This window comes from Balaenoptera physalus (assembly GCF_965194825.1).
Source record: "Balaenoptera physalus genome assembly, chromosome: 7".
Taxonomy (NCBI): Eukaryota; Metazoa; Chordata; class Mammalia; order Artiodactyla; family Balaenopteridae; genus Balaenoptera; species Balaenoptera physalus.
This window is the reverse complement of record NC_138886.1, coordinates 112483581-112509784: the sequence shown is the minus strand read 5'-3', so window position 1 is coordinate 112509784 and position 26204 is coordinate 112483581. Positions and strand designations below refer to the sequence as shown.

At 40.8% G+C, this 26204-nt stretch overlaps 1 protein-coding gene across 11 annotated transcripts in view; it reads left to right on the top strand.

The window, feature by feature from the left end:
* CCDC25 (coiled-coil domain containing 25) overlaps nucleotides 1–26204 on the top strand; it is an 82680-nt gene that overhangs the window by 14849 nt on the left and 41627 nt on the right. For 2 of the 11 annotated variants that reach the window (XM_082469038.1, XM_082469042.1), the window contains 5 exons: nucleotides 4733–4808; nucleotides 8815–8918; nucleotides 9113–9315; nucleotides 18240–18285; nucleotides 22328–23716. In XM_082469038.1, coding sequence (XP_082325164.1) covers nucleotides 4733–4808; nucleotides 8815–8918; nucleotides 9113–9315; nucleotides 18240–18285; nucleotides 22328–22357 — 459 coding nt within the window. In that variant the 3' untranslated portion in view covers nucleotides 22358–23716. Of the gene's footprint in view, nucleotides 1–4732; nucleotides 4809–4953; nucleotides 6421–6531; nucleotides 6735–8814; nucleotides 8919–9112; nucleotides 9316–18239; nucleotides 18296–20503; nucleotides 20672–21310; nucleotides 22279–22327; nucleotides 23717–26204 lie in introns of those variants that run through there. The other 9 variants (XM_082469040.1, XM_082469035.1, XM_082469039.1 and 6 more) reach the window with 9 other exon arrangements.

Sequence of the window (26204 nt, the reverse complement as noted above, 5' to 3'; positions counted from 1 at the left end):
CCCCACATACTTTATTATTTGGAAGCAATTCACTAAGTCCAGCCTGTACTCAAGGGGGAGAGCTCCACATCCTGGCGCAGGGAGTACCTGCATATATTGTTTGGAATTCTTCTGTAAGGAATATTCATCTCTTCTCTCCCATGTATTTAATTCAGTCATTTACTTATATCAGTATGGACTCACACATTTACTTTTTACTTTGGGTTATAATCCAGTACTGTGTCATTTTGTTGCTAAAATTGTCCCTGCTTTGACTTTTCCAGCTTGGCTCTTGTGTTCCTTTGACATGCTCCTGTCATTTTACTTTCTGAGCACTTCCTTACTTTCTGACACTCAAGATGCTCCAGGCTCATCTTGTGTTTTCCCTGCTCCAGCTCTAGGATCAGCCGTTTCTCTGAGGAACTTTGGTTTCTTTTATTGGGAAATGGTGTTTAGAAATCAAGATCTGGACTCTGGGTGTGCTCATTGCTGCTAGAGTATCATTGCTTCTAGGCCCTCTCATGTGACAGAGCTGGGAAATAGGTGTATGTATACTAACCTGTGTGAGTAATTCGTATGCATAATTTTTTCTGTATCTACAGTAAGCTAAACATGACTGGTGTCTCTGATGAACCCGTTACTACAGGGGCCTTTCTCACATTCCTTCCTTGCTTAGCTATTACTTCCTTCTCAGACAGTGGGAAGCCTGGCTCCCACCATCCACCATCATTTGCTTATTTGAATCCAGTATATATGGAAGTGGTTTCAGATTTGTTAGCCTGTATCCCCATAAGAAACAACTTTATCAACTAAAGTACAGTGCAGTTACAGTTTCCATTCAAAATGCTGTTTTTCAAAGTTACTTGTCAGCTGCTCCCCGCCCTCCCCACCTCATGCCTTTCAGTGATGTCTGTCACACACTTAGGTTCTTTTGTCTCAGTCTGCATTCCACCTTGGCTTCCCCTGGTTGATTATATTACTTTTTTTTTTTTAACACATTTTTATTGGAGTATAATTGCTTCACAATGCTGTGTTAGTTTCTGTTGTACAACAAAATGTATCAGCCATATGCGTACACATGTCCCCATATCCCCTCATCCCCTCCCTCTTGAGCCTCCCTCCCGCCCTCCCTATCCCACCCCTCTAGGTGGTCACAAAGCACCGAGCTGATCTCCCTGTGCTATGCGGCTGCTTCCCACTAGCTATCTGTTTTACATTTGGTAGTGTATATATGTCCATGCCACTCTCTCACTTCATCCCAGCTTACCCTTCCCCCTCCCCGTATCCTCAAGTCCATTTTCTGCATCTGCGTCTTTATTCCTGTCCTGCCCCTAGCTTCTTCAGAACCATTTTTTTTTTTTTTTAGAGTCCATATATATGTGTTAGCATACGGTATTTGTTTTTCTCTTTCTGACTTACTTCACTCTGTATGACAGACTCTAGGTCCATCCACCTCACTGCAAATAAGTCAGTTTTGTTTCTTTTTATGGCTGAGTAATATTCCATTCTATATATGTGCCACATCTTCTTTATCCATTCATCTGTCGATGGACATTTAGGTTTCTTCCATGTCCTGGCTATTGTAAATAGTGCTGCATTGAACACTGGTACATGTCTCTTTTTGAATTATGGTTTTCTCAAAATGGATTAAAGACCTAAATGTAAGACCAGACACTGTAAAATTCTTAGAGGAAAACATAGGAAAAACACTCTTTGACATAAACCACAACAAGATCTTTTTTGACCCACCTCCTAGAGTAATGAAAATAAAAACAAAAATAGACAAATGGGACCTAATTAAACTTAAAAGCTTTTGCTTTTAAGCAAAGGAAACCATAAACAAGACAAAAAGACAACCCTCAGAATGGGAGAAAATATTTGCAAATGAAACAACAGACAAAGGATTAATCTCCAAAATATATAAACAGCTCATAGAGCTCGATATCAAAAAGATTGTATTACTTTTAAAGTGACAGTTTACAGACTTTTTCACGTTACTGCATTATTTTCATATTTATTGTTTTGACTGGCTGCTTTGAGTTGATAATATGCCACAGTTAATTTGAAAGCTCCCTTGTCAGAATATAAGTTGTTTACAGTTTTCAGCATTATGAATCCCCAACAAGAAATATTTTTTTAATGAACTACTTTCTATTTTTCTTTTCTTTTCTTTTTTTTTTTTTAGAGTAGTTCTCAGAAGTGAAATTACTGGGTCAAAAGATATAAACATTTTGATAACTCCTTTTATGCCAGATTGCCCTTTGAAAATATTATGCTGGTTTGAAATGCTACCTGATATATATAGGTTTTCCAAAAACTTTTTGGGGTTTTATAACTTCAGAAAAATAACAACCTTTTGACCATTTTAATAAATACAAGATGCTACTTCATTATGCTTATAATATTTACTCCTTAATTTACTAACAAGGTAAAACGTTCTACCACATCTTTACTTATTCTATTTATATTTTTGAGAACTGTGTTGTAAAAAAAAAAGAAGATTGTGAACTCTTTGCTGGAACAAAATTCTGAATTTTCCTAGGCAACTTCTTGCCATTTTGGAACTATTTTAAGTCTAGAGAAAATAAAGTATGGTGTTCCCAACTTTCCTTTTGGTTCAGATTAAATTTTTTCCTTTGGGTTCTGCTGCATCAGAAAATGGAAATAACGGTGGGTAGTCCCAGGTTCACATTGCCACCAGTTAGAACTTGTTTAAACAGGAGTTTGATTTCATTTTCTTTTGGAAGCACATAATGTGCTAGATAAAAATATGTGCTCCTTGCGGAACTTTTACCTGGTTGATCTCCTGCAGTAAACGACATAGCCCTTTGTACTTAGTAGGTACCAAGTAAGTGTTGGACATGCAGTGAGACTAAGTATAAGTAGTTCAGAACCCAAACTCTGGAGCCAGACTGCCAGCTTTGTATCCTGACCTTGCTGCTTACCAGCTGTGCGACTCTGAGCAAGTTATTCAGCTGTGCCCGTTTCCTCATCTGTAAAAGGGAGCTAACAGCCCCTGTCTTACTGGGTTGTTGTGAGAATTAAATGAGCTAGCATAACTGAAGCATTTAGAATAATGCTTGGCACATGCTAAGCGCTATGTGTGTTCATTCTTTCTTTGTCAAGTTCAGGTGAATTCAACCCAAGCCTTGAAGATCATGGATATTCAACAAGTGTTTTTTCCTAGGCTTATTTGATTTTTGAAAACCTATAGAAAAATCTCACTTATCAAGAGGTCACTTATCTCATTAACACAGATGGCACAAAGCCCACAGTCAAAATTCTGGCCTTTACATATGGGAGTACCTTACACTCTCCATGCAGAGTTTGTTTACTCTGACTTTATGCATAATGCTAAGCTAAATTATTTTATTTTATTTGGTCTGCTCATATTATATTAGAAGTAGCAAAACAAGAAGAGGCTGTTGCTTCAGGAATAGCAAGAAGGGATGTTGCGACATAGCCTGATACAGCAAGGACCAAGAAGCTGTACGTTTCCACAGAAACTCCATAAGCACCACACTCTGGGGCCAGTTGTTAGAGCGTGGCTTTAGTTAGTCCTGGGTTCATCTCTCAGTTCTGTCACTTACTAGATATTGGGGAGCTTGGCCTAGTTGCTTAACCTCTCTAAGCTTCATTTTCTTCATTGGCAAAGTGAACGTAGTACTATCCATTTCATATGGCCATTTATTTAGTGTACCTAGCACTCAGCAGATATTCAAAAAGTGGTAGCTATTGTTTTGTTTTTTAATTATTTATTTGATTTATTTAGTATAGGGTCAGTCAGCTTCTGTGTATTTTAGATGCCCCTGAAGGCATCACTATCACTATATTATAGCCTAGTGTAATGGTTGATATTCATGATGATGACATTGTGTTATCAAGATGGTAAATTCAGAATCCTCTATTTAAGTGGTCAGGGAATCTCACAGGATGAGATATGGCGTTAAAGTAGTGACAAACTTAAATCACATATTTTTTGGTCAAAATTTAGGTAATTGAGATTCCCATTTTGAAACATTTAAAATAAGGAAAAAAACAGAAACATAATGGAATAAACTTAATTTATCTCAAATATTTAGGTAGATAAAACATTTCATTCCCAGACAGAAGTGCTTCAGTAATCCCATGCCTAATAGCCAAGTGCTGAGTTGATTTCCACTAGCTCTTGCCTCAGATATTTTTGTTCTTTTGGAATGGCTTTGCTTATTCAGCTTTGACTTTGATACGGTATCTGTAAAGAGAATGAATCAGAATTTTTTCTCTTTTATGGTAGAAGGTTATATCTAACACACCAGGAGCTTGGTTCCTGACTAATTCCGAGGGTAGATGACCTACCAGATCATGGAGACCCAAAACTATAAGATGTCTCTTGAGAGGGAGTTTGTAGGGACCTCAGCTAAGAAGACTTCCCATTGCCAAAAATAGGCACCATTTCTCCACAAGGTTTCTAAAAGTAAGAAAGAGAAGAGGGAAAAATTACTCAGACATAAATACAGTTAATATTTTAGTGGTTTTCTTTCATACCCTGTTTTTTTCCCCACTTAATTAAGTCAGGATTTTCCATATTACTGCCTTCTCTTAAAGTAAACATTTCCACAATGGACTTCATTTTTCAGTGTTTTGAAATACAGTTGAAGAGCCCCTACTTTTAATAAAATTGTGCCTAGTAAGGTAGCAAAGCCCTATAAAAGTGCTGCAGTATTGATCAGTAACAAGGTAGTGGACCATTTGGTTTATTCTTGTGTTTCAGGGGGAGAAAATAGAAGACATTCCAAAGGAAGTACTAATGGACTGTGCCCATCTTGTGAAGGCCAATAGCATTCAAGGTCAGTTTTCCTAGAGATGTTTTCAGAATTAGCACTGCTTTCTCTGTGTCTGAAATGGATTACATCTTAGAGAACATATTACTGACTTTGGCTTGAGTCAAGGGAATGACATGTAATATGCATTTCCCCTGTTTTGTTCTTTAAGGTGGGAGTTGCACTACCTGTCAGAGAACTGAAAGCCAACCTCCCTGCCCCTCTAATTTTCATGGCCCCATCTCAAGTCTTTTTTACCCTGTTTTCTTTACCTTGAATAGAAAATTGTCTAGGGCTTCCCTGGTGGCGCAGTGGTTAAGAACCCGCCTGCCAATGCAGGGAACACGGGTTTGAGCCCTGGTCTGGGAAGATCCCACATGCCGTGGAGCAACTAAGCCCGTGAGCCACATCTCCTGAGCCTGCGCTCTAGAGCCCGCGTGCCACAACTACTGAAGCCCGTGCACCTAGAGCCCATGCTCCACAACAAGAGAAGCCACTGCAGTGAGAAGCCTGCACACAGCAACAGACCCAATGCAACCAAAAATAAATAAATAATTTTAAAAAAGAGAAGAAACTTGTCTAGACCTGCCTACCCCTAAGGTTACTTGTAGAAAGACTTTTGGAAATTGCATTATGTTAATTGCCAAGCAAGAGATGTGTCTCATGGCTTTATTTGTAATGTTTGATGTGTTTGTTTCCATTATTTGTTACTAGATTCTAGAACCCAAGTCTCCCAATTACTCTTTCCTACTTTTTCTTTCTTTCCTTCTCTCCTTCCATACTTTCTTCTCCCTGTAAATTGTGAAGGTATCAAGTCTGTTGATCTTGTTATCTCCCAGAGAACCTTAAATAATATGTCTAGGGTGATGCATTAGAATCAGTATTTTTACAGTGCTCTCCAGGTGATTCTAATGTGCAAAGAGTGTTGAGACAATTGGCCTCCATGTTTTAAGTAGGACCTGTAGTATTGGCCTTGGTGCTGGTTTAGTTCTACTGTACAAGATTTAATTTGTCAAGTCAGTACAGGTCAAGAAGGACAGTTAATGGAGTGGAGGTGGCAGTTATAAAGGGGAGCTGGGTGATGGTATTCTGCTAGGTATGAGCTAGTAGACTGGATTTTAGTTGTAGGACATGGACCTAGATAAGGTAGAGGTAAGTTTGGTTTGATATAAAGTTGAGGGGTGATCCAGAGGGTTCGGAAAAAATATGGTTTGCGTAGAAGATAAGCATGGGGCAGACACAGAGCTGACAGCAGGTACCGGGAGCTGGTGATTATAGGAGAAGAGCTGGGCAGTGTGCTCCCTCCCGCATCACTTAGTCCGCGTTTTCCTGCATCTCACTCGGCAGCTTTACTGAATCAGGTGCTTATTCAAAGGAACTGGAAGTCTTGTCTTACAGAGCCATTCATTTTCAACTCCACAAATCATTAAATTGCAGTTAGTTTTAGGACGTTCCATTTTTATGAGTCGAAGAAGAGCTCCTCAGATTTCCAGTTAAAATCTTTGGTTATGGAAAGAAAAATAATGAAAATTGAAACTACGTCATTATCCTCCTTCCTTGTGTGTTGCAACCTCTTTAATGTGTTTTCATGCCCCTGGCTAGCAGATGTGAATTTATTAAAAGAGCTTTGGACTCATTATTCTTGGCCGGGCCTCTTTCTTCTTAATCCCTTTATAGTTTACCAGTTCTAAAGAAAACAGAAAAGAGGAAGGGTCATTGAATCACTGAATCACTCTTCTCTCCTCTTCAGCCTTCCACAGGGATAGCTCACTCATAAGGAGCTAAGCCCAAGCGTCTCACTCTCAGGAGTCAATAGCAGAGGATGCTGAGGAGTGAAGAAGATTGTCTTTGCTGTGAGATTTGCTAAGTACACTACATTTGCGTCACTGTGTTATTAAAATATTTCCGTCCCTGGTTGACCACCTTCAGCGCTGTTTGTCATCAGAGAATCTGGTCAGCCTCTTCTTTATTCATTTTATAATCTCTTGCCAGATTAAACTTTCTAAAAGCTTAGACACTTTCTGTGACACCCTTCACCTTGTCTCTACAGTTAAACCCAAACTTCCTAAGCTGGCATTTAAGCATCTCTGATCTGAACACAGACTTTGTTTCCCTTCATGTATTTCATACTCCAGCCAAAGCAAATATTTGCTGTTTTCCTACTTTGTGCCTTTGCTTGTATTGTTCCCTCTGCCCTCAGTGTTACACTCCTGCTCAGTCATCACATGTCTAGATTCGAGCTAAGGTTCAAGGGCTACGCTGTAGTTATAGTAATAGTAATAACAGCTGGCATTGAATGTTAATTACATGCCTGGCACTGTGCCAAGAACATTACAAATTGTTCATTTATCAACTCTACTGAATTAAGATATTACTTTCATTTTATAGATGAGGAGGCTGAATTTAAGAAATTAAGAATTAAGGAACTTAACCTCTCCCACGGAGCCTTTTCCTTCCTCCAGCTTTGAGTGACCACTGCCCTCTCTGAACTCCCTTAACTCTTTACCTGTATCTTTCCAACATCACTTGATGACTTCTAATTTTCATTGAAATTACTTATGGACTTATCTGCCTTCCTTTAATCTTCAAAGGCAGGATCCATTGTCTGATCCATGTTTGTATCTCCCACAGTGCCTTGCACGTGGAGATTTTTTTTTTTTGACTTAATTTTGAAAAAAATTTCAAACCTACAGAAAAGTTGCAAGAAAATTTAGAATCAACAGTTTTTCCGTATTTGTTTGCCTTCTCCCTGTAATTCAATTCACTCAATGGTTTTTTAGCTGAACCATTTGAAAGAAAATCACAGGCATCGTGACCGTTCAGCATGTCCTAAGAAGTACATTGTCTTAAGTAACTGCATTACAGTGATCAGATTCAGGAAATTTCACATGGGTAGAATACTGTTATACAGAGTGCATGTGTAAGTTTTGTCAGTTGTCCCACTACCGTCACTTTATAGCATTTTTTTTTTTTTTGATGCAGGATCATACATTCTATTCACTTGTCATGTATCGCTGGTCTCCTTTAATCTGGACACTTCTTTGTCTTTCAAGACGTTGACACTTTTAGAGTGGAGACCACTTTGGGTTGGTCTGATGCTTCCTGTTCAGTAGGACCACATTACGCATTTTGTGGCAGGAATACTGCGTAGGTGCAGTCTTGTGCATTACGGTCAGGAGGCACATGCTGCCAGTTTGCCTCATTTTTGGCGATGTTAACTGATCGCTTAGGTAAGGTCGTGTTCACCAGATTTCCCCAGTGTACGTGGTCATTTAATAAACATTGAAATGTATTGCCATCTAATTTGGAAGGGCCTTAGAGAGCACTGGACCAGTGATTAGACTGATTCTCAGAGCTGCCTGGGAGGCTGTCAGGGGTGGAGGGGAAGCACGAAGTGGGGGTGGTGGTGGGGGGGGAGGAGGAGGAGTGAACAGGATACCTGGCACCCCTTCGGAGCATCTCTGCTTTGATTACTTTGTTATGTTTTCTTTGGTAAAAGAGGTTCCACGGCTAAAGAAACAAAAACCAAAAAGCTCTACTAAACTAGTCCAGTTTCCTCATGTTTCAGATGAGATGCCAGGAGCCATGGGGATTTTCCCAAAGCGACACAGCTGGTTTGTGGTAGTGCAGGGTAGAATCCGGTGTCTCGAATCACTTTATCTTGCTGCTTAACCTTTATTAGATCAAGGGCTCCTTTGAGAATCTGAGGAAACCTGTTTGGTCCTTTTCTCTTTAAAAACACATACAATAAAATTTGCATTCAATTTTAGAGAGTCTCAAAGATCCCTGAAGCTGATCTCTTGACCCTGCTTTTCATCAGAATACTTTAGCTTGAATTGTTTGTCGGCTTTCCCATTTGCCTTTGTGGGTGGCTTCTTTTTTAAAAAAAAAGTATTTTGTGGTTTGAAACACTTGGTGGCTTGTTCATTCTCAGCCTTTTCCTTTGTTGGATTATGGTGACTTCATTGTGGGTGAGGGGACGCATTGCTCAGCGTCCTCCTGCCCGCATGTTGAAGACAGTCTCTCTTGGCAGGCTGCAAGATGAACAACGTCAACGTGGTCTATACCCCGTGGTCTAACCTGAAGAAAACGGCCGACATGGATGTGGGACAGATAGGCTTTCACAGGCAGAAGGACGTAAGTGTGAGCATCACAGGGTGGCAGTGCCCTGGCGCTGGGTGTCTGTCTCTGCTGTTGAGGGCTCAGCATGATGTCTCTTTCCTAAAGGGAATCAAGCTGGGTTGCTAAGCTGCTGGAAAGCCCTGCCCTGTTCTGGGGGGGGGAAAAAAAAACAAAGATTCAGTATTTTTTTTCCCTCCATCTCCCTCAAGGTGAAAATTGTGACAGTAGAGAAGAAAGTGAATGAGATCCTGAACCGATTGGAAAAGACCAAAATGGAGCGGTTCCCAGACCTGGAGGCAGAGAAAGAATGCAGAGACCGCGAAGAGAGGAATGAGAAGAAAGCCCAGATTCAGGAAATGAAAAGGAAAGAAAAGGAAGAGATGAAAAAGAAGAGGGAGATGGACGAACTTAGGTATGTTGGAGCTAAGGCACTGACGTTGACCTTGGAGAGTCTTCGCTGCTGATTTAATTAGGGATTAACCCTTAAGAATGGTACAGTTGGCCCTGTGTATCCACGGATCCAGTCAACCATGGATCAAAAATGTTTGGGGGTGGAAAAAATTCCAGAAAGGTCCAAAAAGCAACACTTGAATTTCCCTTGTGCTGGCAACTATTGACATAGCATTTACCTTTATGACTATTTACATAGCATTTACAGTGTGTCAGATAAGTAATCTACAGATGATTTAAAGTGTATGGGAGGATGTATGTAGGTTATATGCAAATACTATGCCATTTTTATAAGGACTTGAGCATCTGCAGGTTTTGGTATCTGAGGGGGGTCCTGGAACCAATCCCCCATGGATTCCGAGGGACAAGTGTATTCTGGTATTCTGGTAGATGAAGGGACATATAACAAGCTCCAAGCCTTAAATGAGTTAGAATAAGGCATTTATGCTAATGTGTTGGTCAGATGAATTGCCCTTTTATAGGGGCAGGATATGAGAGTGTATGAAATAAAATAGCTAATTTTAATCTTAGATAAACCATTACAGGTTATCTTTAGAGTTTGGTTTGTAAACATCTTCAGGGAAAGAAGAGATACTATATTGAGTGTATTACATTAGCTATGGTATTTGAATGAAATTGTCTCAGCTCTAAAGGCCAGTGCTAGTAACTCTTAAAAGCTGTTTTTAAAACCTCTTTTTTATAGATTTCGAAAGTTTAAAGTAATTAATGTGGAGAGGCCTGCTCCAAAACACAGCATTTTTAAACAATAAATAGTAGTTAAAACACATCTTGGATCCTGAAATTCTAGTGTATAAGGCCATGAAAGTACTGATTATATTAGTTTTCTATTGTTACTATAACAAATTACCACAAATTTAGTGGCTTAAAATGACATAGATTTATCATCTTACAGTTCTTCATGTTAGAAGTTCAAAATAGTTCTCACTGGGCTAGAATCAAGGTGTCTGCGGGGCTGTGTTTCTTTCTGGACCTCTAGGAGAGAATCTGTTTACCTTCCAGCTCCTAGAGGCCGCCCACACTCCTGGGCTTGTGACTCCTTGCTCATCTTCAAGGCCAGCAACAGTGCATCTCTCTGCCCCTTCATAGTCACAGCCCCCTCTCTGACCACAGCCTTCTCTGCTTCTAAGGACCGATGTGATGACATTGGGCCCACCCAGATACTGCGTAATAATCTCCCCATCTAAGATTTTTTTTTTTTTTAATTCTAATTTTATTTTAAAATGATAAAAATTTATTCAGTTTTGTAAATTGAACATCAAACCTCTTTTAAATTAAATTTAAATAAGTGAATCGGACACAAATGGAGAGAAATCACAGGAACTCTATTAACAGAAAGGGAATGAATTCTGGAATCTATTGATTTTTAGAAAAATAGCGCCGAGTAGTAGCTGGACAGCATTCTGGGCACTTTCATTTCAGCATCTTCCGAGAAGTCCTTGCAAATGTCATTTACCTCAATGCTCGCAGGTTCACAAGAACTTCTAGAGATGAACTACTTTCCTCTTCCTGCTTGTATTACACAATGAAGCATTGTACTTTCATCATCTTACCTTATCCACTGTCTTTTTCCATTCCTCATTATTATTCACCAAGTCAGATTCCATGCCTTTTCAGAGACTGCCAAGTTATCAGCTCCATTCTCACTGTGTCAAGCAGTCTTCATGACAATTTATAGTCTTCTCCTCTTTATTACAGCTCTAAATTTACATAGGGTGAAGTCTAAAGAAGATATGAGCTTTGTTTTTTGTATAGTTTTATGTTTTTTTGGGTTTTTTTAACCTCTTTATTGGAGTATAATTGCTTTACATTGTTGTGTTAGTTTCTGCTTTATAACAAAGTGAATCAGCTATACATATACATATATCCCCATATCTCTTCCCTCTTGCGTCTCGCTCCCTCCCACCCTCCCTATCCCACCCCTCCCCATCTAAGATCTTTAATTAAAGTCCCTTCTGCCATATGAGGTAACATATTCGCAGGTTCTGGAGATGAGGGCGTAGACATTTGGGTAAGATCATCATTCTGCCTACTATACTGACTCTCTATAGATGCATAGTACTATACCTGAAGGGGCCTCAGTTTTTCTTTGAGAAAGAAGGAAATTAATCCTGCCGCTTGTAGTCACAGAATTCCTAGATTTTATTCCACTATTTTCCATAGATTTCATTTCTGATAAGTATACCAAAAAAAAAAAAAGTTATTGATTCCTTTGGGAAGGGTATAGGATCAATATGAGCTGTCTTGCCCTGTCCTGACCTAGTTTCCTTGGAATACCCTGGATTATTAGAAAGATCATTGGGCCAGAATGGAGGCTTTATGATCAAGCACTGGTATTTATTTGTTATCCATATGCACGCGTCCCTGTTGGGGGTTCTGCTAAAACAGGGTGAGTGACTTCATTTACAATACAATATTCAAATGGAGAACTCCGGAAGTGTTACCCCAAATTATAAGCTGCCAGCATGAGACAGACTGATGCAGAGATTTAAACGTTCAATTTGACGTAGAATTGTGAGTCCATTTTGTGTTGTGAGTGAAAGACAAATTACCAACACCATTACTTTCGAGAAATGTGTGGAATTTTGAGTGATACAGGATTTAGACTAGTTTATTCTTTTTGTTTTTAGTGCGGAGTGGAGAAAAAATTGAAAACATGCCTTTTTGTGCCTCTTAAAACTCTGCCGTAATGTTGTTTAGAGACATGATATTATATGTTAGAAATATAACGTCACTATAATGTCACTTAATTTACTTACAACATTTTTTTTAGACTTGTAGGCTCTTTATTTTTTTATTTTTATTTTTTTAATATTTATTTATTTCGTCGCGTCGGATCTTAGTTGTGGCCCTCGGGATCTTCATTGCAGCGTGTGGGCTCTCAGCTGTGGCATGCATGTGGGATCTAGTTCCCCGACCAGGGATCCAACCCAGGCCCCCTGCACTGGGAGCACAGCGTCTTACCCACTGGACCGCCAGGGAAGTCCCTACTCAACATTCAATAAGAAAGATTAGCTAACATTTTTGGACACTTGTCATCTGCCCAACACTGTATTGTGCTTTACTGCATTATCTCATTTAATGCTAACAATAGCCATGTGAGGCAAATGTTTTTATCATCTGCATTTTGTAGAAGAGGAAAGTGAGACTGAGGAGCAGTTAAGCAACTCGCTCAGAGGCACGTAGCTCGTCTCAGTCTGATTCTCAAGCTCACTCACGCTGTTACCACTCTCTTCTGCCCTCTGCCCAGTCTATTCCGCAGCTTCTGTGAAACTCCAGCAAAAAGCTCTAAGCTTCGGACATGTTCTGTAACCTGTTTTTATACATTTGCAGTGCTAGCATCACTTTAATTTCTGTCTTTGACTCTTCCACCCGAGAGATCAGATGCTATGCCTACAAAATCTTCTCATTCTGAAGTCTTTCACTTGCCTTTCTGACAAGGAAAATACCATTAAATTTCACCAACAGTTGATTCTTTTGTTTGGACCATCTGGTAAGGAATGTCCAATTTAATTGCTGTGATAGCTGAAGGAAATTGACTTTTGAGTCTTCAGGGGATTCTACAGATAAACTGAGAAGATAGTCTCATCCTGGACAGTATCCCCGGTGCTTCCAGATGATTTCAGGGAAGAAATCCTTAACAGCCTCACACCCAGAAGATATCCAGCTTCTTTCCAATTCTAAAGCCATTATTTAGACTCTAGACTCCTTTTTTCAACTTTCTGAACAGGAATGGCAGTAAGCTTTTCATTTCTAATTTCTACCAGTAGAAAAAAAATAGATGGAATTGTCATTGTATAGTCCAGGTTCTTTGAGCTCTAGTCAGGAGTATATCCATTAGCCTCGGGATCAGAACAGAACAAAGCCCACAACACAGAAGGCACCAACTTCCTTCTCAGATGAAAAGAGCAGGAAGCAGCCCCTGGAGACAGAACTCCATCTTGTTCTTGCAAATGAGTGCTTTACCCTTGTCCTCGGTGTGCAGAAATTCCCGTGATCTGATAATGTAGATAGGTCTACATTAAGATCATCCTTTTAGGTAGTTTTTTAAAGAAATATTTAGGTTGTTTGGGAGGACGCCAAAGTGTGGAGGCTAAATGGTAGCAGTATATTAACATCTCTTATTAACCATTTTATTCATTCACGCAATAATGAAAAGTTCCCCTTATTTAGGCTTCACATATTAATTCTCACTTACCCATCTTGTTCGTTAGCTCTTTAGACAGCTTTTTAGCTCACACTTGCCCTGGCAGCCTAGGATCTCGTGGGATTTTAGTTTAGAGAATCTTTGTATAGGGTTAGGTGTAGGCAGGAAGCCTCACATGGCATGTTCTTTCCGTACCTGCTACACTGTAAGCCATACATAGAGTAAGAGGATGTAGCAGAAGAGAGTCTACATAGGTTTTGAAAGTACAGGTGCTGTGGAAGTGTCCGTGTCTCCCTGCAGTGTGTCGTAGTTAGTTTCATCTCAGCAGTTGGATTCATGGTTACAGTCTGCTTACCTGCTGTGTTTATTTTTTTAATACATCTTTATTGAAGTAAAATTGCTTCACAATGCTGTGCTAGTTTCTGTTGTACAGCAAAGTGAATCAGCTATATGTATACATATATCCCCATATCCCCTCCCTCTTGCGCCTCACTCCCACCCTCCCTATCCCACCCCTCTAAGTCGTTGCAAAGCACCGAGCTGATCTCCCTGTGCTATGCATCTGCTTCCCACTAGCTATCTGTCTTACATTTGGTAAGTGTATATATGTCACTGCTACTCTCTCACTTCCTCCCAGCTTCCCCTTCCCTCCTGCCCCCTGCCCCCATATCCTCAAGTCCATTCTCTATGTCTGCGTATTTATTCCTGCCCTGCCACTAGGTTCATCAGTACCATTTTTTTTTTTAGATTCCATATATATGCGCTAGCATACGGTATTTGTTTTTCTTTTTCTGACTTAATTCACTCTATATGACCGACTCTGGGTCTGTCCACCTCACTACAAATAACTCAATTTCATTTCTTTTTATGGCTGAGTAATATTCCATTGTATATATGTGCCACATCTTTATCCATTCATCTGTCGATGGACATTTAGGTTGCTTCCATGTCCTGGCTATTGTAGATAGTGCTGCAGTGAACACTGTGGTACATGTCTCTTTTCGAATTATGGTTTTCTCAGGGTATAATCTTGTATTCACTTACTTGACTTTTGTCATACTGTAACAAACATTTATTAACATCAAAATCAAGCTCACCATGTGAACATTAAAACCGGAAGAAATAAGCAAGTCAATAACAGATCAGAAAAGACCAAGGGTAGGGCCTAAAGTTTACCTGAGATGGGGATATTTAAAAGTTGGGAGTCTCAGAGATCAGAATTGGAACCTGACGTTCAGGTGATTGAAGTCAGGAAAGTACAAGACCCAGGTAAGATGGCAAGTCACAGGTACGCATGTCGTACATCTGAGAATTGGCATGAACTTGATTTGGGGGCAGAGATTACTTTAGCAAGGAAGTTAATGTGTGAAAGGTTATAGCTGATCAGTGGCAAAGCAGGAATTCAAACTCAAGTCTGTAATTCTGAAGTCCACACTTCTACTGTTAGCTTGCTGCCTGTGAGGCAAAGAATGCCCATGTTGGCAAGACCTGAGTCAAGGTGATTCAAAGGCAAATAAAAGAATGAAAAATTAGGTACATTAGAGAGTGACTTAAAAGGTTTTGTTTAGTCCAGAATTTCATGCTGTAAGTGCTAAGGAACCACTGTAGGTTTCCTGGGATATTAGGAAGAAGAAAACTTGTCGGAAGGGTTTATTGGCGACGTGTCAAGGAGGTAATGGTGAGACCAGTGATTGAAAGGATGGTATGGTCAGGTGTAGAAGTGGCTGCTTTCACTGTACCTCCTGTTGTTTCTCTCTCACGCACTACTGCTGCTGCCTTCCATAAATAATGCTGTGTTGTGCCATAGGTCTTTGTTTTAATGATAAACTCCTTCAAAGAGGCACTTCTGCATTCCTGTATCTCCTTGATTGTGACCCTGTGCTTTGCACATGCAGTGAGTGACTCGTCAGTACATTATGGATGAATAAGTAACTGAGATTAGCTTCCCTTGATACAGTGATGCTTGAGCTAAGATCCAAACTATTTGCTAGTTAAAAGGGCAGGGGCGGTGGAAAGAGTACCAGAAACAGAAGGAACTGTCTGTGCAAAGACCACATCACAGGACTAAAAGCCGACCCAAACGTCTGGAGCAGCAGGGGTGAGGGAGCCCGGGGATCAAGGGCTAGTCCAGCAGGGCCTTGTTGGTCATGTGTGTCTTCAGGCTGAGGGTTTCGTGAGGTCATTGGAGAGTGTTAAGCCAGGGGTAGTGTGAAAAGGTTTGTGTTTTGGAAAGGTCCTGTGACTGACCTGACTGGAAAGGGCGCCAGGTAGGGGTGTGGCTAGGCCAGTAGCTGTCCACATGACAGAGTTAGTCGCTTGGGCTGTGGTGGTGATGTGGAGGTGAAGAGAACTGGACCAGTGAGAAATAGTTCCCTGGATAAAATTACAGGATTTGAAAATAGATTGGATTCAGAGGAGGGGCAGGGAAAAGAATGACTGCGGGGATTCTGGCTTGTGAAATGGAATGGCTAGGGATGCTGTTCTTTGAGCTAGGAAATGCTGGAAAGGAACCAAACTGTTTTTGGTTGGGGGGAAGACCATGAGTTGGGTATGGACCTAGGAATCTGAAAGTATCTTTGAGGCATCCCCCGAAAAAGTCAGACAGGCAGTTGGATTAATGGGATGGAGCTCAGAGGAGGCGTGTGGCCTAAAGAAGGGTAATTTGTGTGTTGCTTTCATATGAGTGGGAATTCGGACCCTGTGGTTCCTGAACCTGGCTCGTAGATGCCCGCAGCTGGGCGCTTGAAGATATTTTAATCTTCACAGGTGATTTTAAGATACAGCTGGAAGTGAGGTTCTCTGCTCTTAACTACTTCTTTATCAGCATGGCTTTCTCTTTCTGCTCATGCGGCTTATTGATCCTATCTGTCCATTTATACCTTATCGATGCCACTGACTCTTACAAGCATCATTGCTGTCTCTCTCTGTGTGTCTCTCAGCTCATTGTCTCTGTCTGTGACAAGTCTCCTTCCCTCTGGTCCTCATTTTCCAGTTTCTACAGTTCATATTTACTTGTTTGTCCCGCCATCGCTTCAAGTGTGACATTGTCCTAAACCAAGTACATCTTCTTTGCAACATTTTCCCATTTCTCTCAGTTGTAACATTATTTCCTTCAGATCACCCATGCTAGAAACCTTGGTGCCATCGTTGATTCCTCTCAGATTTATCCCTTCTTACCAGCACAGCCATTAACCCCTTGCATTCATGCCCTCGAGGTGGGATATTGCGGTGGACTGGAGCACGATGGCCTGAGTATAAGCTTGGGAGTCAGATCTGGGTTCAAAACCTCTCTCCCCACTTCTTCGCTGTGACACCTTGGACAGGTTCTGTAACTCCTGTGTGTACAGTGGGCCTGCTGCTATCCCTTGCCTTACGAGGTGGTTGTGGGGATGAGCAGTAATTTATGAAGCACATAGTACAGGTCCTAGCAAGTAAAGGGTCCTTGGTAAATGGTAAGTACCGTTGTCATTAACTGGTCTCCTTGCCTTAATTGCCCTTCTCCCTCTCTTCTCTCTGCTACAGATTACTCTATTTTTTAAATTTATGTTTTAAAAATATATTTATTTATTTATTTGGTTGCACCGGGTCTTAGTTGTGGCAGGCAGACTACTTAGTTGCGGCAGGTGGGCTCCTTAGTTGCGGCACACGAGCTCCTTAGTTGCGGCTCATGGGCTCCTTAGTTGTGGCTCTCTGGCTCCTTAGTTGTGGCTTGCTGGCTCCTTAGTTGTGGCATGCAAACTCTTAGCTGCGGCATGCATGTGGGATCTAGTTCCCTGACCAGGGGTCGAACCCGGGCCCCCTGCATTGGGAGCACGGAGTCTTAACCACCGCACCACCAGGGAAGTCCCCGGATTACACTTTTTAAAACACTGGTATTACGTGGTCTTACTTTCCTTTGTCTCTTTATGTATTTTTAGTAGAACTTTTTATGTAGCCACTACTGAATAGGTCTTATTTCCTTTCCTGATAAGCTTTTTGGGGTTAGGCTTTGTCTTATTCATCATTTGCTCGTTTCTTCCCATTCCGTTTTCTCCCCAGGCTTAGCGCAGGGTCTTATACATCATGGATATTTAATAAATACTTGTCGAGTCTCATCTCTTCACTCCACCGTGTACTGCGGCTTCCTGCTGGTCACACTGCTGTGACTCACAGGGTTAGGACAAGGTAACTTAGCCCCACACATCCGGCCTGATTTCCCACTACTTTGCTTTCAGACTCCACTTGAGTTGGTTTGAAATGTCATTGTAAGTACCATCTCTTTGCCGATCTCTGCATCTGCCCTCCTCAGTCATCCTCCCTGCTTGTCAGGCTCAGTTTGGGTTACACGTCACCTGAGAAGAGTACGCCGACAGTCCTTTCCACACTAATGTGTTTCTTCTTTTGAATTCCTGTACATCTAGAGTCTGGACAGTGTACTTCAGCTCTGAACCATGTCTGCTCTTGACTATAGATGAAGTTCCTCATCTGAATAATGCCACCACCTCACTGTTATTGTGGAAGTGACATGATATGAGTGAGCAAGCGTGTTTGTAAACTATAAAGTGTAGTGCACATGTTATTTATTGTCAGAGATATTTATCCTTTATATGTTGCAATCTCCTTGAGCTCAGCAGGGATTATATTTTCTTCGAAAGGCCCTCAGCATTGCTAGATACCTGGTAAAGGTTCATGAGATACTTGGCAGCCAAATAACCTTACTTTAAATGTGTCTTTTCTTCTAGGAGCTACTCGTCACTAATGAAAGTTGAGAATATGTCTTCAAATCAGGTATGTTCAAGTTCTTTGCTCTAATGTTGTGCCTTGAAATAATTCACTAAGTTTTTAATGACTGAGTTTCTGGCCAGTGTTGGTTCACATGTCGCAGATGGCTTGACGTGGTTTGGCAACAGTCCTACCCTCAGGTGGATTCTATTAGACATTGACCTCCCCCCGCCACTTCCCTGTGGACTTTGTCTTGTGTTTGTTTTTAAGTGGGTCACCTCGTGGAAAGAGGTTGTTACACCTTGTCTGTTGTGAAGTGCAGGTCTGTTAGTATTTATAGGACTTTCCCATTCCCCATTCCCCTCTTTTCTAGTTGCAGGCATGCAAAAGTGCCTTTATCTATTACTGTTCTATGTTAATGTGACCGTAGATTCTATATTGTAATTGAGCGAGGACAAAATTATCACCTTCAGTTAAATGAAACAAAAGATCTTATTTGTAGACTAAACAGCAGCATTGGTTGTCTTCATGTTCCTCAGGACCTACGATAAAGGGGAACGGTGATCCACGTTATAGTGCGGAAAGGATCGTCTTAGCATCAGCACTTGGTTATTTGATCGGAACTGTGGCAGGGACTTAGTGTCCACAAGTGCTGTCTTTCCCAAAATTTATTTTGAAGTGTCTGGAGATAGTACAATTTAGCTATTATTAAACAGTCTTTGCAGAAAATTGAAATTAGGTGGATATATTTGCTATGTTGAATGTTTATAGTATAGTGTATAATGCTTTAGATCTGTGTTGTCCAGTGCACTGGGCACTCATTGCTTGTGGCTATTTAAATTACATTTAATTTGATTTAATTTAAAAATTCAGTTTCTCAGTCACACTAGCCATGTGTGGCTAGTGGCTATGATATTGGACAGTGTAGAAATAGAACATTTCCGTCACAGCAAAAAATACTATTAAACAGAACTGCTCTAGATGCTTGGAAATAACAGAATTTAAGGTCCCTTAAGGGTCACCTAGCCAAACCCCATATTCAGTGCATGAATTATAATTGTTAATAGGATTTTACACCTTGTTCATATCTATATGTCCTTCTAAAAATGGATAAGAACAATATTTTTATTCCTGTCTCTTTGAAAAACTAAATTTATGAGGCTCCTGTATGAGTCAGAGACGTATCTTCATAATTTATTCCTGAAAAATTCCAGAGTAGCATTATGTAATTAAATAGAACCTTGAATTTGAAGTTTAGACACTTAAATTGTCATTTACTGATTGGATAAGACTAATAAAGTTATTTAACCTCTCAGAAGGAGTATTTATCAGCAATAAAAGGAGACATATTACTTCCTGAGGCTGTTCTGAAATTTAAACAAGGTCATGTGTGTGAAAGTTCTTCTTTGACTTAGACACTCAGTATAAACGGTCATTACTATTTCTTATCCTTCTAGTCCTTAGTTGTTATTTACACACAGAGTATCAGTGTCAAAAGATGACATGTATTTAATCCCTTCTGGAAACTATTCTTAGAAAACAGTTTAACAGTTGAGCAGAAGTCTTTAACATAACCCAAATCTAATGTCTTTGTTGTGATTGTTGTTGCTATTGAAGTTTCCTGTTATTTAGAGACAACTTTTCAGCAGAAATCTGGCATGTATATTATGTTATGACCTTAGGCATTTTCATCATAGATTTTCAAATTTTGAATGTTGTTTTGGAATTAAGAAATAAACGCGCGCGCACACACACACACACGAATATACATATGTATACAAACACCAGCATATAGCTACGGATGTTAAAAGTTCCAGGATTAGGAAGTCAGATTTGTAGACCAAAGGATTATTAACCCTTCTGCTTTTCCTCTCTCCCCCATTGCTGCAACCTCTGTTCCTGAGGCCCAGGTTGGAATCGGGTTCAAATTTCTGAGGAAGTTTTGCATTAGGTGTTTCCATTCTCTCTCTCTCACACAGTGGTAGGACTCACACAGCTTTTCCCCATACATCGAAAGAATGGGCTTTCATTCTCCTTGTAACCGTCTTCTGTTAAGGGGACGCAGACCTTTTTTTGATCCACTTTGGCAGCATGATCAGTTGATTTTCAGTCAAAGGCTGGTGTTTACATAAGATATGACTTAATTTTTAATTTAGCTTATATAAGCTCATCAGGAAAAATATTAGTCTTCCGCTCTGAGGTTGGTTTTAATTTTGAGTTTTTGCTCTCCTGTGTAGAATAATTCTCTTCAATCTATAATTTCTTTCTAATCTTTCTAAATTAGGCATCAGGAACCATCAGCAGTTACTTTTGACATTTTATTTGCTTATCACTTTTTAAGTGGATGACAAGAAACCTATTTTGCTACGCTGAAAAACATATTGACTCTTTTTTTTTTTTAAAGATGAGTGTTTTATTTATTTTTTTTTAAATAAATTTATTTATTTATTTATTTATTTATTTTTGGCTGTGTTGGGTCTTCATTTCTGTGCAAGGGCTTTCTCCAGTTGCGGCGAGCGGGGGCCACTCTTCATCACGGTGCGCGGACCTCTCACTGTCGCGGCCTCTCTTGTTGTGGAGCACAGGCTCCAGACGCGCAGGCTCAGCAGTTGTGGCTCACAGGCTTAGTTGCTCCGTGGCATGTGGGATCTTCCCAGACCAGGGCTCGAACCCGTGTCCCCTGCATTGGCAGGCAGATTCTTAACCACTGCGCCACCAGGGAAGCCCAACATATTGACTCTTAAAGGGAATCTAAAATACAAAAATTGTCCAAATCAAGTCTTGGATCACAGCTATATATTTCAAAGTTACTTTAATCCCAAAACACAGATCCCCAGACACATGGGAGCTCTGCAGATCTAACGCACAGCCTTTATAGGGAGTAATTCACTTGGATTGGCCCTGAGCCACATTATCTTAGTGAGTTTTGGGGACACAAACACCCTCAGTGTTTGGCATCTAAAGCTGACCTTCAGAGTTGCAGGCTGACTCTTTCAACATCCCTAATGCTGTTATTTCAGTTTAGAACTTTCGGGCAGTCAGAGTTCTGGTGCGTGGATAGACTACAAACATTAGTTTTCTTTTTGTACAGTTATCCAAGGCATTTTTACTGTGGCCTCAGTTTGTTGTGCTAATTGAAGAGAAGCACAGAGACGCCTGCTGAATGAAACTAGAGATCAAACCAGACTTCACAGAAATCACTGTTTTCTACCTGTTCCTCCTATTTCCCTGCCCATCTTTAATACGAGTTATTAAGGAGGAAAGCATATAGCATACCTATAAGCGTAAGTCCTCTCCCTCTCTAACAAGTCAGGTATATAAGCAGCAGGAAAGAGAGAGAAGTCAAAACAGTGTTGTGTTCAAGTTATGACATTTTCAAGCAGATGTCCCAGAACTCACATTATTAGTGAATGTTGGCATCCAGAGCAGTTTTCTTAGGATGTGCAGTAGCTCAGAAAGGAGTTTGGGGCTCTACTTTTGTACTTGATCTTCAGGACTTGTTTACACTGTATACCACCATCATGTAAGATTTTTTTCATCAAAAGCTTGGCAAGCCAGCTAACTTGATAACTAGCCTGTAGTTTCCTGGTGACTTTTTCAGTTAAAAAAAAAAAAAAGAAAAGAAGCCATCTTGTGAAGTAACAAATACGTGATAACCCTGAGGCTCAAAGTAATGGAATTTAGGTCAAAAATATTTTTGCATATTTGCAGCTTTGTTGACATTAAAACATTGAGGCAGTATTTGTTTGGTTTCATTTTATGGTATATTTGTTGAAGGAAGAGTTACACTTTCTTTCGGTCACTCTTGCTACATCCTATACTAAGTCACTGGGCCTTACTTCATAATTTGGGAATCATTGGTCTCTTATTGCTGGGCAATCCAGGCCATGTAATGACACCTTAGAGAATATAGCCGCTAATCTAGCTATTCTAAACAACTAGCAATTAAAGACAGAGAAGAAATCAGTGAATTTAATTATTTTACTTTTTACTCTGAATTCTGCAGTTCGGCATAAGGAGGCTTGTTACTTAATACTAACTGTAAATTTTTTAAATCAAATTATTTATTTCGAAGGCTTTTATGGTTTCACTGTTTTGTTTCCTACAGGACGGCAATGATTCAGATGAATTCATGTGAATGGAGAAAAAGACCTTTTAAAGATCTGAATTTAGGGACAGTTGCAGAAGTTTTGATTTCATCTGTGTTCTGAGTCATAAACAACAACCAACCAAAATAATATTCTACAAATATTACCAACTTTGGAGTTAAAAAAAATTGTTCCCTTTTCTGCTCTCAGAAAAGGAGCAGATACATACACACCACACCACACCACACACACACACACACACACACACACACACACACAATATAGTTGGACTTGAAGACAGCATATAACTTTAGGAAAGTGAAAATGTTTTTGCCAGAGCATGTCCTGGTACCTCATGAAGGTTGGGTGCCCTTGTTCTTGGAATGTTCCCCTCACCCTCGATTCCCTGATTAGGAAAAAAAAAGCATGGGTTTTGAAGGTGATAGTGATATTTTCAGAAGGTTGCTGGCTTCAATGGTCATGTCCCATTGTGCCATCTGAGTCTGTTAGCAGAGCTGCCCTCAGCTCTCAGCTTGTCCAAGCTTCCATGTGCTACATCCTTCCTTTTCCCATTGAGAGCCTCCATCCAGGTACCATCAGACTTAAATAAATAGTCGGTGTTAATCAAGGTTGGGCCTTATGGCGGTTTTTACCTGAGCACCAAGTAACCCCAGCTGCGTATATTAAACTCCAGGCTCCAGAGTCATTTCTCAGCACTGAGGGGAGAAATAGGAAGGGATGCTCTGAGAATCATTTTGAAGATGTAGGTTACCTGATTTTTGTCTTGGGATGTAGCATAAAGCACAAGTCTACTTGGCAGTTATGGTTTTAGAAAGAATTAAGCATTTCACTAACCAGCCAAGTAGTTTACCTTGAAATAATATTTATTTTGAGTTAGAACCCCAGAGTTCAGATTTCTCAATTGTAGACTCAGTAATTTAATATGTAGCAGTCCTACCCATCTGCACCACCTGCCCTCCAGGGTGATTCTGAATAGAAGATATATTTTTATTACAGCCTGCAAGGCAACCCGTGTGGCAAGAGACAAGACAATGAAAGGGGAAGGCACAAAGCCTGCAGATCAGAAGGCATGCAGATGCACATTTTAACCACACGCAGAGTCTGCAGCTGTATTCTAACCCAGCAAAAATATGTCCTCCAACAGATATTCCACCTGTAACAGCACTTTGGAGTGGCGGGTAAAACCACAAGACTTCAGGGTTTCTGTTTATCCCAAGTTGGTGTATGGGGTTGAACTGGAAGATTTCCTGAGACATAACTCGGCCAAATTGTGAGAAGGGGTGTGGGAGATGACTCCAGAAATCTGTGATTGTGTGTGTATATATGTCCAGTCATTTTCAGCCTGGAGTTGTGAGTTGGAAATGTAATAATAAAGACTCATGTTTTTATTTGGGAGGACACTGATATATAAATTCTTAGAACTAGCTTGTTATTTCCTTCCCCAAACTAGTTTTGAGGGTGATTGGGCTGTGAAAACCTCATCTATTGTATAGGCTTAAACTGGCAGGTTCTACGGCGTAATCTTCCCGCCTCACTGATAAATGTGTCTCTCCCCCAGATGCCCACTGGGTCAGAGTGGATGACCTTTCTCAGACACACTCTGGATTGAGTGTAAATTAGTAACCGTGCTGCTTCAATCAGGTGGCCCTCCTGCCTGGTTACTGTAGGCAAACTGCTGCGAATGTCTAAAATGGGGAGACTTTGCTTCTAACATCGCCTTTGTCACCTCAGCTCTCTGCTGCTTAAGAAGGACTCCTCTCTACCGCACATTATAACATATACAGGGAGAGCTTTTGAAGAATACATCTATTTTTACTTAAATGTGGGAGATCCTGGGATCCACATCGTACACATGTCCTAACTCTCAGCTGACACTGGTTTCAAATGTCAAGGCCTCTCTTCTGAATCCCCGGCGCTCAAACCTTTCTAGCTGCTCTGTGGTGGTCTCCTCCTACCTCTGCCTGTGCGATGGGTAGGTTTTTTTCCCCAGCTCCCGCGGTCCCAGAGGAAGCATCATCCTTTTCTTTTGAGGACATTGGTTCAGTGCCAACAGGTCAAACTGTCGGCACTGAAGTCATCTCATTTCTTGCTATTGGCATGTTTCCTCAGCTTTCTGTAGGAAAATTCCAAATTGTTGGCAGTTTTATGAGCTGTGTCCTTGATCAAATCATGCATAAAGAGGATTTCTCTTTCCAGCTCTGCCTTCGGTTTCCCCACTCTGATCTGCATGCAGGTGAGGTTCACATTATCATTTAATTTACTTCACAAACTCTGTTGTATTCCTGTAGCTTGAGAATTTATTTCTCATCCACCTTTGTTGACGTAGGGTCATGATCTTTGGGCAAGGGAAGTTTGTCACAGTGCTTGTGGTGGAACAGACTAGGATGTTTACCAAAATACGGATGGTTTTGACCTTAGCAACGTAGGCACTAAGCTGTAGTTGAACCCCTTCAGTATCTCTTTGTTGTGCTGTTTTTAACATTTTCTGAAGCCCAGATTTTGGTGAACCTTTTAACTCTTCAGTGCCAGTGGTTTCCCCCACTTGGGAAGGAAGGTATGAGCCACACATACAGCAAGATTAGAGAAGGAGAGTTCAGCTCTAGCCTCTTGTTTAAGAGCGAAGCTCCTCTTCCCACATTTGCATCCGTCAGAGACGGGAAGCTCTCATCTTCCAAGCTGGAACAGGTTATGGGAAAAACTGAGCAGGATGGAGAAATGGAACACTTTCCAGTTTTTCCCGAGCTGTGGTATTGAAGCCGCTTTTCTCTGATTTGAAGTACAGCATTGTGAATAATGAATCCCATACTCAGAATGATCATAGTAGAGTGGGCAACCTTTGGATTTTAAAGTAGACTGTGAAAATATCCAGCTGTACTCAAAAGTGTAAAATCAGAAACTTAAATTCCAAGCTAAATGTCCGTCTTGACCCACCTGACTCCAGCAAGTATGTGACAGCTGGGAAGTGAGGACAGCACGGCTGGTGCTTCAGCAGGCTCACGTTCAAGTTGGGCTTCGTGAGAGCTCTTCTCTGCCAGGTGCACGCGGGCCCAGCACAGGGCAAGAGACTCGTGTGCGCTACATCATTTCACAAACGAAATGGATGATGCCGGCCACGTTTTCGTCATGTTCTGGATGAATGATATGTAAAATAGAATAAAAGCTGATAGTTTGAGAAGAACCAAGTGTGTGTGTGGGATTTCACTTTTACTTTTCTCCTCCATGACACAGTCTCACTGATGGGATGTGTAATTATTTTAGGCAAGTAGGAAGAAGGAGGTTCTCGGCTACCTGAGATGATGCCCTTCGAACAGTCAGTTTTGCCCTTTAGCAGGAAGAAGAGAGCAAATTAGAGTAAAGGGAAGATGGCCCAAGAATTCCAGGAAGAGAACTGAAGAACTCGGAGCCTGAGGGCCGTGATCTTTGAGCCCTAGAATTTGATGTCTACAACTCATTCCCCGCCCCCCTAGAGTCCCTAGGGGTCTGCCTGAGACCCTGACCCTGGAATGAGGTGCAAAACATGCAGACTTGCTGGAATGGTATCACTGATCAATGTTGTATCTCTGGGCCAACGTTCTGTTTATACAGTCACCCCTTCTGTGGCAGTGCTTATTCTAACGTTACCCAGTGTGTTGGCAGGAGGTATCAGGATAGAAGGAACCACAGAAACAGTCAGGCTTCGCTCCCAGATATAAAAAGCATGTTTGACTTCTTAAATGTTTATTAGAGGATGCTGGGTTCTGTTTGTCTCTAGGCAAGGCAATACCTGTGCCCTTTTGATTTTAACTGCCTTAGCTACTTGAATCCTGGGGTTTAAGGTTTTGAGTAAATCAACCTATCTGGGGAATGTAGGTTGAAACCAGACTTTTCATATAGAAA